The 15,481-nt window shown below is 54.2% G+C and overlaps 1 protein-coding gene across 2 annotated transcripts; it reads left to right on the top strand.

The window, feature by feature from the left end:
- The first annotated feature begins 1,814 nt into the window (after positions 1 to 1,814).
- LOC109573322 (angiotensin-converting enzyme-like protein Ace3) lies at positions 1,815 to 15,130 on the top strand. Of its 2 annotated transcripts, none has more exons than XM_070773745.1 (15): positions 1,815 to 1,982; positions 2,080 to 2,216; positions 2,624 to 2,782; positions 3,049 to 3,136; positions 3,315 to 3,458; positions 4,210 to 4,401; positions 4,519 to 4,616; positions 4,696 to 4,868; positions 5,169 to 5,392; positions 5,494 to 5,638; positions 7,367 to 7,465; positions 7,854 to 7,976; positions 11,890 to 12,074; positions 12,573 to 13,012; positions 14,918 to 15,130. In XM_070773745.1, the coding sequence occupies exons 1-14, from the start codon at positions 1,844 to 1,846 to the stop codon at positions 12,995 to 12,997; spliced, it is 2,331 nt and encodes a 776-aa protein (XP_070629846.1). In that variant the 5' UTR covers positions 1,815 to 1,843; the 3' UTR covers positions 12,998 to 13,012; positions 14,918 to 15,130. The 2 variants fall into 2 exon arrangements, with proteins under 2 accessions (XP_070629846.1, XP_070629845.1); XM_070773744.1 differs by having other exon boundaries at positions 1,816 to 1,982; positions 14,549 to 15,130.
- Positions 15,131 to 15,481: the final 351 nt, after the last annotated feature.

Raw genomic sequence — 15,481 nt, forward strand, 5'->3', positions numbered from 1 at the left:
TTTTCCTTATAGGGGACTGGAATGCAAATGTAGGGAGTCAAGAAACACCTGGAGTAACAGGCAAATTTGGCCTTGGAGTACAGAATGAGGTAGGGCAAAGGCTAATAGAGTTTTGCCAAGAGAACACGTTGGTCATAGCAACCACCCTCTTCCAACAACACAAGAGAAGACTCTACACATGGACATCACCAGATGGTCTATACTGAAATCAGATTGATTATATTCTCTGCAGCCAAAGATGGAGAAGCTCTATACAGTCAGCAAAAACAAGACCAGGAGCTGACTGTGGCTCAGATCATGAACTCCTTATTGCCAAATTCAGACTTAAAAAAAATAGGGAAAACCACTAGACCATTCAGGTATGACCTAAATCAAATACCTTACGATTACACAGTGGAAGTAACAAATAGATGCAGGGATTAGATCTGATAGAGTGCCTGAAGAACTACCATATAATACAGCAATTCCACTCCTGGGTATGTATCCAAAGAAAATGAAATTATAGTCTTGATATCTGCACTCCCATGTTCATTGCAGCATTATTTACAATAGCTGAGATATGGAAACAGCCTAAGTGTCCACTGATGGAAATTAAAAGTGTAACACACACACACACACACACATGTGCATGTACATGCACAGGAATACTATTCTGCCATGTAAAAGAAGGCAAGCTTGCCATTTGCAACAACATGGATGGAACTTCAGAGCATTATGCTAAGTGAAATAGGTCAGACAGAGAAGGGCAAATACTGTACGATCTCATTTATATGCAGAATCTAAAATACAAAAGCCTGCCCAGTGGCTCAGCAGTAAAGAATCTGCCTGCAAGGAAGGAGACACAGGAGATGTGGGTTCAATCCCTGAGTGAGAAGATACCCTGGAGGAGGAAATGGCAACCCACCCCAGTATTCTTGCCAGGGAAATCCCATAGCTGGAGGAGCTACAGTCCATATGGACTAGCCTGAGGGGCTACAGTCCCTAGGGTCGCAAAGAGTCAGACATGACTGAGCAACTGAGCTCACACAACAATAACAGTAAAAAAAAAAAAAAAAAAAACACCCCCAAACAAAACAAAACAAAATTGAACTCATAGATATAGAGACGGTGAATGCCAGAGGCAAGGGTGGGTGGGTGAAATGGGTGAAGGCAGTCAAAAAGTATAAACTTCCTGTTGCAAGATAAATAAGTCCAGAGGGTGACATGTATAGCGTGAAGATAATAGTAACCAAATAATAACCAAGCAACCAAAAAGTACTTTTTTTTTTTTTTCATCCTGGTAGATGGCCCCTTACCTTCTGTGCCTCCTGACAGCAAACTCATGGTCTAGGGCTCTCCCTTGGGAAACAGGTGTAAGGACAGTGAAAGAGAGGAGGAGCCCTGGGTCGATCATACTTCCCTCAAGAGAGAAAAAGGCCAAAAAACGTGAACATAAGCGGTCAAGTCAGAAGAACATAGAAAGACAACTGTGCTTCCAGAATCCAGAGACCCAGAGAGGTCTTTTCCTTCCATCTGTGCATTCATCCATCCTCCCACTCACCTGCTCAGAAGTAATGCCAGCCTGTGGAGGGAGGGGGTTCATCAATCCCTGGTCAAGATCAAGGGCGGCTCCAACGCCAGGGAGAAGTGACCAAGAAGAGTGGAACAAGCTCTGCTCTAGACATTAAGAGCCCTGGTTGTCCTTTTGGCTCTGCCACTGACCTGGTGTGAAGGTGGTACTGCTAGACCATTCTAGACCTCAGTCTCCTCACCTGTAAAATGGGGACAGTTGGGCCAGAAGTTAGGCGGGGCCTTTCCCTTTCTGACATTCCACGGCTGACCCTTTAGCCCCTGATGTCACAATATGGAGCTGGACCGTGATTGGGCCACAGCCTCCTCCGGCTCTGCTGTTCGTTTGGTCATGGGAACAAGATGGACTTGCCCTGGCCCTTCCCTCCTCGTGCTCTTCTGTTGTGCCGTGGCTCAGGGTGACCAGGACTCAGGTGGGGCTGGGACCCGAAGGAGCGTGGGATCAGACCCAGGGACCAGGCAGGGGCAGGCCTCTCCCAGGACAATTGACGCCCATCTCCTTCTCTGCAGACCAGCTCTACAATGAGACTGTGGCAAAGGCCTTCCTGGAGTTTTACGAGCGAACAGCCCAGGTTGTATGGAACCAGTTCATGGCGGCCGCCTGGAACTATGTCACCAACATCACAAAGAAAAATCAAGAGGAGATGGTGTGGCACCACTTCCGCCCCTGCCCCTTCTCCCTTTGTTCTTCTCAGGAGTCACAGTGCAGGGGTGCTGGGGGGCCAAGGAATCACACCTTTTGCCACTCTTCCAGAGCTAGATGAGAGAGGGAAGCCCCAAAGCACATGTCGGAACAGACGTCAGGCTCCAGGCCTCCTGGAGCCCTGAAAGCTGTCTGGGCTAGAACCTCTAGCTTCTTTCCTCTTGTAAATATCACCTGCTTGCCTGTAGCGGGCAGGTTCCCTCCCTTCTTGCTTTTGGCAAAGTTTCAATGACTCCAAACCCTTTAAAGGGGCTTTGGAAGGAGGTTGTGGGGCTGGGCCCTGGAGTTCCATGTGACACCCTCACCCTCTCCTTCACCCTCACACGACAAACATGGTGACCGTCCTTCCAGCTGTACAAGGACGTGGAGAAGTCCCAGCACACACTGTACTTTGGCACGCGGGCCCGCATGTTTAAGATCGCCAACTTCCAGGACTCGGACGTGAAGCGCATGCTGAGTAAGCTGCTGAACGTAGACAAGGCGGCCCTGCCCAAGGAGGAGCTCCGGGAGGTGATGGACGAGCCCCCAGGTCTCCAGGCACATGCTCCCCACCTCAGGGGTGGGCAGGCCGCCGGGTGGGGAGCCGCCTGGGGCTGGAAAGAGTTTGGGAGAGGCAGAGCCAGAGCTTCCTCTGGGTGGGTGGGGGAGGTGAGCAGAGGCTAGTGGGAAGATGGGACGATGCCTTGGCCAGGCCTGCCTCTCCCAGCTGATGGGACTAGCGCTGGGGGTGGGCCCATGGCTGCGGACCTGCCCTGGGTGACACCTGTCCCCCCCAGTACAACGAGATTCTGGCCTACATGGAGACCACGTACAGCATGGCCCAGGTCTGCCTGAATGAGGGGCCCTGCCTGCCCCTGGAGCCTGGTGAGCACCCAAGCCCACCCCCACCCACCCCAGAGTCTCAGCACAGCCCGTTCCAGTAGCCTCCAGATTCCCACCTTCCTCCCAGCCCCAGCTGCACTTGGGGAGGGCTACCCATGGCGGGACAGGGCAGGGGGCCGGCTGGAGTGAGGTCCCACCTCGGCTCCTTTTCTGGGTACAGACCTCGAAGAAGTCATGGCCACCTCCCGAGACCAGAAGGAGCTGCTGTGGGCCTGGCAGGGCTGGCGGGACGCTGTGGGTCGCCAGCTCCGCATGACCTTTGAGCGCTACGTGCAGCTCAGCAACAAGGCTGCGAATCTCAATGGTGAGGCCCCTCACCCCTCACCTGCCAGCCCATCCAGCTGGGCAGACTGCATCCTGCAGGGGGTTCAGGGCAGTGCTGGGAAGGGTGAAGCCAAGTCTGGGTAGGACCTGGAGACAGGAACCCTGAGTCCTGCCGCTGGGGAGTGCAGAGCTGGCTCACTCATCCGTGTGGATCCACAAACAGCAACTGAGCACTACTCCTGCGGTGTGCCGTTGCTGGAGAGGGTCTGAGGATGCACAGGTGGAAAAACAGGGAAGGTGCCCACCTTCCCCGGGCTTACAGGCCTCTGGGAGACAGACGCTCGTTTCCAGTCACCACCCATAAGTGCTGGGAAGGATGGGGCTTCAGAGAGAGAAGAAGGGACCCTGTTTCAGCCAGGTGGGCGGGGAGGGCCTTGCTGGCATTCATCCAAGGCCTGAAAGATGGAGCAAGCCGGGCAACAAGAAGCCCTCGGGAGGATCTGAAGAAAGGCAGCCTTGGTGGGTGGGGCTCCAGGTGGAGAGAGAGGAGCAGACCCTGTCTGCCCAGGCCCAGAGGATGCTCAGTGTGTGCTTTGCTAAGTGCCTGTCCATCCCACTCTCATCCTTTACGGATGGTGACTTGGTGGGGGGTATTTTTCCTGTTTGGCAGATAAAGACCTTGAGGATCTAGGAGGTCAGTTGGCTTCCCTAGCAGGTGCCTGGGTTTCCTGCCAGCCAGGCCAGGCTGAAGGGTGGGTGGGGGTCACCCCTGAGCCCCTCCCCTGTCCTAGGTTACCAAGACATGGGGGCCTTGTGGAGGTCCAAGTACGAGTCCGACACGCTGCAGGAAGACCTGGAGCAGCTGTTCCAGGAGCTGCAGCCGCTCTACCTGAACCTGCATGCCTACGTGCGCAGGTCCCTCTACCGCTTCTATGGGCCCGAGCTCATCGACCTGAGGGGGCCCATCCCCGCCCACGTCCTGGGTAAAGCCCCAGCTGGCAGCAGAGGCGGGCAGGTGGAGTAGGCCTCCCGAGCAGGCGCGCAGTCGGTGGGGAGAGACGGTCTCCCGCCTCCTCTTAACCCTGCCCCTCCTCTTCCAGGGAACATGTGGGCTCAGTCCTGGGTCAACATCTTAGACCTGGCCCTGCCCTTCCCAGAGAAGCCCCCCGAGGACATCACGAAGATCATGCAAGGCCAGGTCAGCGTTCGGGCCCCGGTCTGCCCTGCCCACCCCACAGCCCCCGGGTGGGGCCCCAAACTCTGCCTCTTCCCCACAGCACTGGAAGCCTGAGAAAATGTTCCAAGAGGCTGAAAAATTCTTCACCTCCATGGGGCTGCTTTCCACCCCTCCTGAGTTCTGGAAAAACTCCATGATGGAAAGGCCAACTGACGGGCGGGAGGTGGAGTGCCACGCGTCCGCCTGGGACTTCTACAATGGGAAGGACTTCAGGTGCTCACCCTGCGGCTGGTATCACCCCCTTCCTCTGCTCCTTCTGCTCTCCACCTGTCTGCCTGTCTCAGCGGGGTGGCAGCCGGGGGGTGGGGGGCGGGGAGCCGGCCACCTGGGGGAGATGAGTGTGAAAGCCACGCGTCTGGCCGCTGCTCGGATGTGCCACCTGGAGTACCAAGAGCACAAGGCCCTGCTGGTCTCCAGCCCAACCACCCAGTCCTTTTACAGAGCCTGAATAGGGAAATGTCTCCTTTTCCCAGGTCATCCCCATGCTCCTTGACCCCTGCCCTTTAACCCTAGGATAAAGAAGTGCACCGAAGTGACCATAGAAGACCTGCTGTCCATCTTCCACCAGATGGGCCACATCCAGTACTTCCTGCAATACAAGAACCTCTCGGTGATCTTCCGCGCAGGCGCCAACCCAGCCTTCGAGGAGGCCGTGGGGTCGGTGGTCACCCTTTCAGCCTCTTCCCACAAGCACCTGCTCAACAGAGGCCTGCTCAGCCAACAGCACCAGGACAAAGGTGATGGGGACCAGGAGGATCCCAGGCCTGGGGACCCCGGGCAAGGCCTAAGGGAGGCGGGACCAGAGCCACCTCCTGACTGCCCCCACTGCTTTCCCCAGAGGAGGAAGTCAATTTCCTGATGAGCGTTGCCCTGGAGAAGATCGCCTTCATCCCCTTCGCCTACCTGATGGACCTGTTTCGCTGGAAGGTCTTTGACGGCACCATCGAGAAGGATGTGTACAACCAGGAGTGGTGGAACCTCAGGTGGGGAGGATCGCCATTCGGGCCCCTCTGGCCACACCTGGACTAGGGTGGGCTTTGGGGGCAGCCTCAAGGGGACCGCCTGCTACCAAAGGGCACCACCGTCTCACCTCCGGGGGCAGAGCTGGGCGTGTGATGCTGCTAATCTGCGGCCATGGGGAAGCCCTGGGGTGGCATTGGCCGTCTGTTGTCACCAGACAAAAGCATCCCTGCTGAAGTGGGTAGGGCCGGCGCATGAGTCTTGGGGGATTGTGTTGAATCCGGCTCCAGCACTCAGCAGGCTCATAGCCCCTCGGGGGATCCCTGGAGGCCGGCAAGCTCGCATGGTGGTTGCACTTGGGCCCCTCCAAGAATGGGATGCTGACCACCAGGCAGGCCTTCCTGCTCCTCCCCTCCCTTCTCTGCCTCCCAGTGGGGCCAGCAGAGGGGGTGTTTGGGGTCTGAGCTCTTTCCTTTTGGTGGAGAGTTTTTATATGACAAGGGCAGGCCCACTGCCCCCTTTCCTATTATCCCGACACACACACATACACAGACACACACAGCTGTCTCTTACTCTGTCCCCAGGCCTGTCTGTGGGCGGAACTGGCAGTGAAGGAGCCCCCCAGCAGTCGGGCGGCATCAGTCTTGAGTGAGGGGCACCCGTGTCCATCCCATCACCGACCCCTGGCTGTTAGCTTGGATAATAATTGCGCATGGGCAAGGCTTCCCCTTCTCCACCAATCCTCAGACCCACCAGCTCAGGTCTGCCAGCCACAGGTGCTCCCAAAGGGCCCACAAATTCTGCATCAGGCCCTTAGGCTGACTTGAACCTTTACAGGTGCCTAGCCTGCCATCACCCTGCCACCCAGGGATGGCAGAGCAGGCTGCCCCTCCCTTTGTCCTCTCACCCTCTGACTCCCACCCCAAATTCAGGACTGGACCTCACTGGGGGGATTGGCAGAGTCTTGACCTTGTGCCCCCTTCAAGGGCACCCCCACCAGCCATCTGGACTGAGTGATGGAAACCAGAGGCTGAGGGAGGGGGCGACTCCCTGGCCCTTGAACAGAACCTCGTGGATGAGAGAGGAGCTTCCCCATGAGGACTGTGCAGGGCTCCAGTGGGCTGACATGAAACGACAAGCTTTTCCATAGACTTCATCCACCCCAAAGATGGCTCTCGTTATGCCCATTTCACAGACAACACTTTACAGCCCGGCTCAGTAACAATCAACTTTCCCACAGTCACACAGCTCAGAGGGGCAAAGCCAGCAGTTACCGGGGTCTGCCCGCGACTCCGCCGTGTCCTGCTACCAACTCCCTGATCTCTAGGCCTCGCTTTTCCTCCATACCGCAGGGATGGTGCTGTGTTTTCTTCTCAGCACTTCTTATCAGATGAAACCACTTGGTTGGTTGGTCCATGGCCATCCCCCATCAGTAGGAGGAAAGCAGGGACCCTGCCTAGCCCGTTCCCTCCCGTGTCCCCAGAGCCAGGATAGTGTTGAGGGAGCCTGTGTGGAGAACTCAGCATGGTTCCTGCAGAGAGGACGTGCTTGATGTTAACTCCTGTAATTGTTTAATTCTCTGATTCCCAATCCCCTGTGTTTTCAACTCATTTATTTAATCAATAAAATGCATTAAGTGTCCTCTTCATGCCAAGTCACTGTGATAGCTGTGCAAATGCTCCAGAAGGAAAAGGGCTCTGGAAATCTTACCAGGTGGCACTTTCAAGCCCCCGATTTAACACCACCCCCAGGTTGAAGTACCAGGGCCTGTGCCCTCCCATCCCTCGGACAGAGGAGGACTTTGATCCAGGCGCCAAGTTCCACATCTCTGCCAGCTTGCCCTACATACGGTAAGGTCTGGGCCACTCCAGCAGAACCGGCCTAGGGGGTGGGGGTTAGGGGACACAGGACCCAGGTGGAGGATTTTCAGGAAGGCCCCAGACCCAAATGTCCTCCCCCTGCACGCCTCCCCACCTCCTCCCGTCGGACAGCACACCCTCCTGAGGGCCTTGTCCTGAGCACACTGAGCTTTCACATGAGCTCCCCTGCGGAGGGCAGCGTGATGGAAAAGCGTGTCTGCTGTCCCGAGAAGTGAGCAGGAGGGGGGAAGGGGCGCATGAGTCCAGAAGGTTAGGAAGCAGAGACCCTGCAACATCCCAGGGCCAGCCTACCTGATGGTAACCGCTGACCCGAGCCCACCCCGCCACACCCCCAGCCGGCCTCGCCTTCTCTCCCCAGGTACTTTCTCAGCCTCGTGCTCCAATTCCAGTTCCATGAAGCACTCTGCAAGGCCTCGGGCCACATGGGGCCGCTGCACCGCTGTGACATCTATAACTCCAAGGAGGCTGGGAAGCTCCTGGAGTGAGTGCCCTCCCCCTTTCCTTGTCCTCCCCCACCTTGCTGGACGCCTGCCCTGGGCCCCTCTCCTCACCTGGCTCCACCCCAGGTCCCCTGCGCAGAGCTTATGTTCTAGTGGAAGTTCTTCCCTCTGTCAGACTATGAGAGACTACAGAGTTTGAGAGACCATGGTCTCTCCTATGTTAGTCAAAGCCCGTTTTCTCTTATGTAGCCCCTGTGGTCAGAGAGATGGTTTAGCCCCTCCTGCTAACATGCACACACACGCATGCACGCACTTGTTCACGTTGTCAATAAATCGAACTGTCCCAGGTGGGAAGCCAGTGTTGGGGTCTCGCCTCTGCCTCCATCTTCCATCTGAATCCCCTTATTCTTTCCCTGCAAGGTGCCTGCCTAGCTTCTCAGCCGCACTTGATGCCCCCTGGGGTGCACTCTGCTTTGCCTGTCTTTTCTCAGAGGTGCCTGAACCCAGTTCCCGGGCTGATCCAGGCTGCTTTTGCACCAGCCTCTTGGCCCACTCTGATCAGCTTGTGGTCTACTTTGACCCCCTCCCCACAGTCTTTTTTCCCGGCTCTTGGTGTCTAGCCCATCCTTTCCATCCCTGCCTCTGTGGTGCAAGCTTCTGGCCCTGAAGGAAACCTGGAGTGGGGTGAGAGGCTGACCTGGGCTGGAAGCCTTTACTTCCACAGGCTGGCTCTCTAGCAAGCACTCTTACAGTGTTCCACATTAGCAGTTCATAACTTGCAAAGTGGACTTTATTATCCACATTTCATAAATGATGAAACTGAAGCTCAGAGAAGTATAATTTCATGTTGCTGATCTAGGAAGTGGCAGAATCATGCTTTGAACCCCAAAGTGACTCCAGAACACATTATCTTCCACCCTATTGCTTCCATCAGTTATAAAGGATGCTGTTCTGGTGAAGCTAGACCTGGGTCCTCTGGTCCCAGGATCAGCACTCCAGTCTCTGGGATATGGAGCCCGCCCCACTGACATAATATTTTTCTCATTGCATTTCAACCGATTTCAGTAGGTCCATTACCATAATCGGTCAAGGTCATGTTGAGTTTATTCCTGGTTTCCCAGAGGATGAACAAAGCCACTATTTAGTATCCTAATAATTATCCACAATAATTTAGCCTCCTTTGGAAATGTAATGAGCACGTTCGTGATTCCACCATGCAGCTTGTCAGTACCCACGAGGCCAGACAGAGTTGCGAGACTAATCCTTGCCTTTGCTCCCAGGAGGGCTGCACTTGACATGCCTTCTTGTCTCCCTAGTCTTTTTGCTATTTCATCTTTTCATACTCCTGGGATTTGTTCTAGCCAACTGCCCAGGTTTGAGCTTCTCAGAATGTGTGGAACAGAAGGGGCCTCTCGGCTCCCTGCGTTCGTGTCTCTGGCTGCCCATCATTTACTCACTCAGCAAACATTTACCTGCGCACGTGCCAGCCTGCCCTGCGTCCAGCAGGGGGCAATGGGCCACAGGATAAACCCATAACCATACGCCAAGAAAGGAGCTGCTGCAGCAGGAAAGGGATTTGGTGAACGTGCAAAGAGGGGAAGGAGGTCTTGCTAGGGGACCAAGGAGGGAACTCTGTCCCTCAATGCAGGAGTACAAGAAATAGCAGACTTCCGTTTTTTTTTTTTTAATACATTTTAATATTCATTGGATATTTTCAAGAGAACTCTTAAGGTTTTTTTTTTTTTTTTTAATAATTTTATATTTTTGGCTGTGCTGAGTCTTCATTGCTGCTCAGGCTATTTCTCCTGTTGTGGGGAGCGAGGGGCTACTCTGAAGTTGTGGTGATTGGGCTTCTCATTGCCATGGTTTCTTTCGTAGCAGAGCCTGGGCTCTAGTGCTCAAGCTTCAGTAGATGTGACACGCGGACTCAGCAGTTGTGGCTCCTGTGTCCTAGAGCACGGGCTCAGTAGTTGTGACCCACAGGCTTAGTTGCTCCATCACATGAGGATCTTCCCGGATCAGGGATCAAACCCGTGTCTCTTGCACTGGCAGGCAGATTCTTTACCAGTGAGCCATGAGGGAAGCCCAGCATCAACTCACTTTTGACTGAGCCTTTATCCCACTTGATCGGTGAGACATTTGACCTCAGTCTTTCTCATTTCCCTACCCCTCTCCACCCAGGACATATAAGGCTCCCAGGGTCTGACTTGGTACCAAAGCACGCCGAGGACTCACCAGTCATCTCTAGGCCTTTTGTGGAAGGATGGGGCAGGCAAGCACTTGCAGGCGAGAAGGGGAAGGGCAAGATTCTTGGCTGCTCTTTTCCCTAATCGAGTTTAAAACTTGATTTTGCTACTTTCGACTCATCTTCCTAAGTGTGATCACCCTGGGGCAGCCTCCAGGTTGGTGCCATTGAGAATAGAAGGTAGAAGTGGCCTTGGTCCAAGTTCCCAAATTCCCCTGCCTCACCCAAGCAGCCACGAGGACCTGATCCTGTCCATGGGCCCATTTCTGCCACCCTGGAGTTGAGGGCTCCAGGCAGTGCCCAGTTGTCACCTTCGCAAGTCTCACGTGCTGCCTGCATCAAAACTCTTGTCCCACCCAGCCTGAAGGACTACTTCTGAGAAGGCAGACTCTCAGTGGTTGAGACTTTACCCCACCAGGTCCTTCCTTTTCTGCAGTACCTGCCACTTGATAAAATCCTCTTACCTAAATGTAGTTATGGGATTTCCTTTGGTTTTTTCCTTTCTATCTTGATGACTTTTCTCCTCCATTTCTCTAGGGTCCTAACTACATTTTCCCCCAGTGGTCTCTGCCATGCATGGATCTACTGACCTTTAGTTTCCCCACCTTATTCTTTCCCAGTTGTTTATTAAGCAATGTATATAAGACTTTGCAAGCTACAAAGCCCTCTTTGCTGCCATTGAGTGTCTTCATCCTCACCACAGTGAAATTAATGGGGGCTGGTTTTACTGATGAAGGAGCTGAGGCTGAGAGAGGTTAAGTTGATCGTCTGTGGCTGTGCAGCCCATAACTAGCACTGCTGGGTCTTGAACCTGAGTCTTGATGGCCTAGATTTCATACTCTAGGCCTCTGGGCCTCTCAGCCCCACCTCTCCAGGTCAGATCGGGGAAGCAGGTTGAGAAGTATCACATACACCTTCTGCTGCCTCTGCAGGGGACACTGGGGTGGAGGAGCCCGGAGCCCTGGCTGCAGCGCAAGCTGTCCCCCTACCTGAGTGCATGGGCCAAGCCTAAGGCTAGACCCCCTGCCACGGAGCACTTGATGAGCCTCGAGGCAGCTGACATTTCTGCAGTGCCGCAGGCAGTGCACAGAGCACATCCCACGCTTGCAATCTCACTAATCCTCCCAAACACTCCCTGGGAGACCGGAAGGGACTGAAAAGCAGTCTCTCTACTGACACTGAGCACCTCATGGGAAAGAGTGTTTCATGACTTTAGGCTTATTTGAGTCCAGGATAATAATAATCCTCACGGTGGTAGTACTAGTAATAATAATAATAGTAATCAGACATTTATTGCCTACCTAATTATGCTCCCAGAATTGTGTCTATTTGGTCAGCACAACCACCCTAAGAGGTAGGTACTGTTATTTTCTCCATTTTATGGATATGGAAATTGAGATTCAGAAAGGTTAAGTACCAGCCCAGGGTCCCACAGCTGAGTCACAGAGTCAGGATTCAAACACAGGTTAGTATTATTTCAAAGTTTGAGATTTCTTTTTCTTTTTTTTTAACTGGAGGATAATTGTTTTACTGTATTGTGTTGGCCTCTTCCATACAGAGCTTGTGATTTTATCCATTATGCTGAACATCTGTTGGGAGAGTCTGGCTAGCAAAGTCAGACTCTAAAGGTGGGGTTGGGCATACTGAGGGGTCCCAGCAGCATCAGCCAATGCCCCCACACACCCTCACAGCCGTACTTACCCTCCCAGGGATGTCCTGAAGCTGGGCTCGAGCAAGCCCTGGCCAGAGGTCCTGGAGAAGATGACCGGGGAGACCAAGGTGTCTACAAAGGCCCTCATGACCTACTTCAAGCCCCTGCTGAACTGGCTGGTCACTGAGAACGTGCGGCAGGGGGAGATACTGGGCTGGCCAGACTTCAGCTGTTCCTTTGAAGGTTTGATGATCTGACCCTCATCCCACCTCTGTTTCAGCTCCAGGCCCGACCCTAGCCTGCCCTGGGCCAGCCCCTACCACAGCTCAGCCTTCACCCCTCGCCCATTAAGGACCTTGCAGTGTGACCCTGTCTGCACCTGATACAGCCTCGGCCAAGACCACAGCCCATGCCCCAGCCACTGGCTCGGAGGCTTCCTTGCCCACTGTCCGGCTAGACTGCAGGGTGGATCTGAGCACAGGGTGGGCATTTTACCTCTTGACCCTGCATGGAGCCACTGCTGGGCTCCATGGGGTACATGGCCCTACCTGTGCCATCCGCTGCTCCTCCTCCTCCTCCTTCTCCTCTTTCCTATCCTCCTTCCAGGGCAAGGCCCTCACTTTTGGAAGGCAGGTGCCAGAGGCTGGGGGAAAATGTCTGTGGCCATCAGATCCCCTCTGGTCACCATGAGGCACCCTCCCCAGCTTCACCTGCTCTGTGTGTTTCCTGTGTCTTCCACAGAAAGAGAAACAAGCAGGGCAGCATTCCTGGGGATGGAGCTGAACTCTGACCAGGTCAAATCCTGGCAGTGGACGTTGCTGGCCCTGAGCTTTGTCATGTTACTGGCAGTCCTGCTGCTGGGCCACAGGCTGTACACCATGGAAAAAAGCTCACTGACCCAAGACACCAGTACACAAGACACCTGGTCACAGAGCACCCGGTCACAGAGCCCCAGATCACAGGATGCCAGCGCCATCAAGCCAGCATCGAAAACCTGCTTTCTGGGCATAGCGATGGAGCCCCACCAAGTTGTCAAGAGACAGTGGATGCTGCTGGGCCTCTGCCTCCTCCTGATGCTGTGCTCCATTGGCCTCATCATTTGGATTTTCACACAGCACAACAGGAAGCCTCCGTGGATGAGAGATGAATGGGGGAGCTGGGACTAGACACCACTGCAACTGGTGAGGTTTAGGGGAAGGAGGAGGGTGGCCAAATGGAGAGGCGGTGGAGGAGGGGACTGCTTGCCTGAATAGCACCCAACTGCTATTGGGTGCAACCGTGGCAGATCTGGGTATATGGGCAGTTGTGCGTTTGTGAACTCATGTATGTGAGGCCATGTGCATGGGTGACTGTGTGATTCCATGTCTGCCCTGGGTTCCAGACCAGCTTCCTTCTCCTGGGGTTCAGGATCCATAGTTTTAGTGGATCCCTCCAAACCAGCCCCTCACCCCAAAACTGGTTCTTCACATGATGTTTTCTTCAGAAATTCTACTGTGGGGCTGGACAGAGGCTGCAATACCCAAGGAGTATCTGCCATAGTTAGAAACAGGACACTGCTTCAGTGCCTTCAGAAAATGCATGCACGTAGAACCAGACACTCCTTATACATCCTGTCAGTTCATGAGCGCTGAACTCTGTATACTGGCCGGCACTGTGTTGGGCTGCATAACGCAGCCCCCAGAAGCTGCCTGTCAGCTGTCTGAGATGCAAGGAGCCTTATAAACTGCCCCATGGCCCATCCCGGCCCCAGACCGGGCCCTCCAAAATGCAGACAGTGGGTAGCTGGGCACCCAGCCAGGCTTGATTAATGATTGACTTCTTTAATATTTAAACAAAGCTCATCTCCAGCCACTCCACTCCAGAGATGGCCTTGTTCAACACACACACACCTGCTGCCTGGCCTGTTGCCCTGGGGATTGAGCACAGGGCAAACAGCACCTTTCCAGGCTCAGTGGAGGAGGGGAGGATGGGGAGGGAGAGCTTTAAGGAGGACACTGGGGAATGAGTGCTCTAGGGACAAGCCTAGGAAGAGAAAGGGAAGGCCTCTGCTCCTGCCCCTCTTTGCCCTTTCTTTCCAGCCTGGGTCTAACACAAGGGTGCCACACCCAGTGTATGGGAACTTACTGAGTTTGGACTGAGGCCCCAGGGGCCCCCTGGGAGACTGAAAATCAATGTCTGTCGGAAATTAGGGGAACCTTGAGAGGAAGTAACATCACAGCCAGAAACCACAGAGGAGGCATCAGGGCTGCAGTTGAGCAAGCGGGAAGGTGGCCAAGAGATGGGACTGGCTCTCTCTAGATTAAAGATCTGAGCCCAGAAGTCAGGGATCAGGGTACAGAAGGACTGGGCCGAGCTCTCCATGGAGCCTACCTCTGTCCAGGTTTCAAGAGGTCTTCTTGAGTTCTGGCAGAGTCTGAGCACTTTCTGTTCTGACCGCAGGCTCCAGAGCACCCTCATTTGATGTCTCCGTCACTGCTGTTACTTTGCCTTGCTGTAATGTCCTTATTTGTCCCCATTACTAGCTGTCAGCTCTGTAAGGTCAGGACACAGTGAAACATCTGTAGCCAGCACAGGCCATGGCACACAGTGGGGATTTGGAAAATGTTTGAGTGAGTGAGGGAGTGAGTGAATGAGTGTCCCACTGCCCAAATTTCTCCTCAGAGCTCAGCACCCCATGCCCTGAGCCCATGAGAAACAGCCCCACCTTTCCTCCACAGCCAGCCTACCCGCCCCCCTCCCCGACATGGGGCCAGCCAGGACAACTCAGCACCCCCCCCCCCCAGGAGGCCACACTTGCAGCCCTCCCATCCCCCAGCCACAGTGGCCAACGAGATCCGCATCAGGCACTGTGGCTCTGCATGGCAAAGGTACAACCAGCCCAGGAAACCAAGCCTCTCACCTGGACTCCAGCAAAACTCTCACTGAGCCTCCTTGTCCGTCCTCCCTCCCCCACCCGCCGTTGTAAAGTTTCTTTCACTGGAATATTTCCTTCATGTCTAACTACTTAACAACTTGGTTGTCCATCAGTTAAATCTAGATGTGCAAAATGGCATCTGAGGGTCTTTATCATTTATCCCACCTCCCAGCTCAGCCCCTTGCACTGATTCCATCATCGGCCTTTGCCTAAGGTGCATGCCCTATTGAGTGCTTGCCCTCCAAGGATGGCTCCAAACTGGCTGTTGGACCCTCTGCAAAGCTTCAAGCTCACCAAGATGCTCAGTGAACAGTGGTCTCCTCCCACTCCTCTCCAAGAAGGCTCTTTCAGTAAACCTCACCCCATCCCCATCTGCTTATTCTATTGTATTCATTTTCAACCAGTACTCAGACACTTTTATCAGTGGTCACTTGCTAATATGTGGTTTTAAATCTGTTCTTTTCCCAAGCAGTATCTGTATGCCAAGAGCTCTCAGGCCTCTAAAGAAAGCACCTCATTGCATATTCCTTGTTTATTACACTGCCAGTACCAGGTCCTGGATGGGCTTGCCACTAGTTCTGCATGGGCACTGGGATTCAGTTGGAGGGCACTTGGTAAGGATGGGCAAAAGGTCTATCCATACCATTGCCCGAGTCCAGTCCAATGGTCAGATCGGGAAAGAAACCTTCAGCAGAAGACCGTTTGAGGCCTTTAACAACCCCTTCGGCTCCTCCTC

Source organism: Bos indicus, chromosome 19 (assembly GCF_029378745.1).
Source record: "Bos indicus isolate NIAB-ARS_2022 breed Sahiwal x Tharparkar chromosome 19, NIAB-ARS_B.indTharparkar_mat_pri_1.0, whole genome shotgun sequence".
NCBI classification, from domain to species: domain Eukaryota; kingdom Metazoa; phylum Chordata; class Mammalia; order Artiodactyla; family Bovidae; genus Bos; species Bos indicus.

Coding starts and splice junctions, on each gene's coding strand:
- LOC109573322 (XM_070773745.1), top strand. CDS start 1,844: ATGGAGCTGGACCGTGATTGGGCCACAGCCTCCTCCGGCTCTGCTGTT. Junction 1,983..2,079: donor TCAGGGTGACCAGGACTCAG/GTGGGGCTGGGA, acceptor CCTTCTCTGCAG/ACCAGCTCTACAATGAGACT. Junction 2,217..2,623: donor AGAAAAATCAAGAGGAGATG/GTGTGGCACCAC, acceptor CCGTCCTTCCAG/CTGTACAAGGACGTGGAGAA.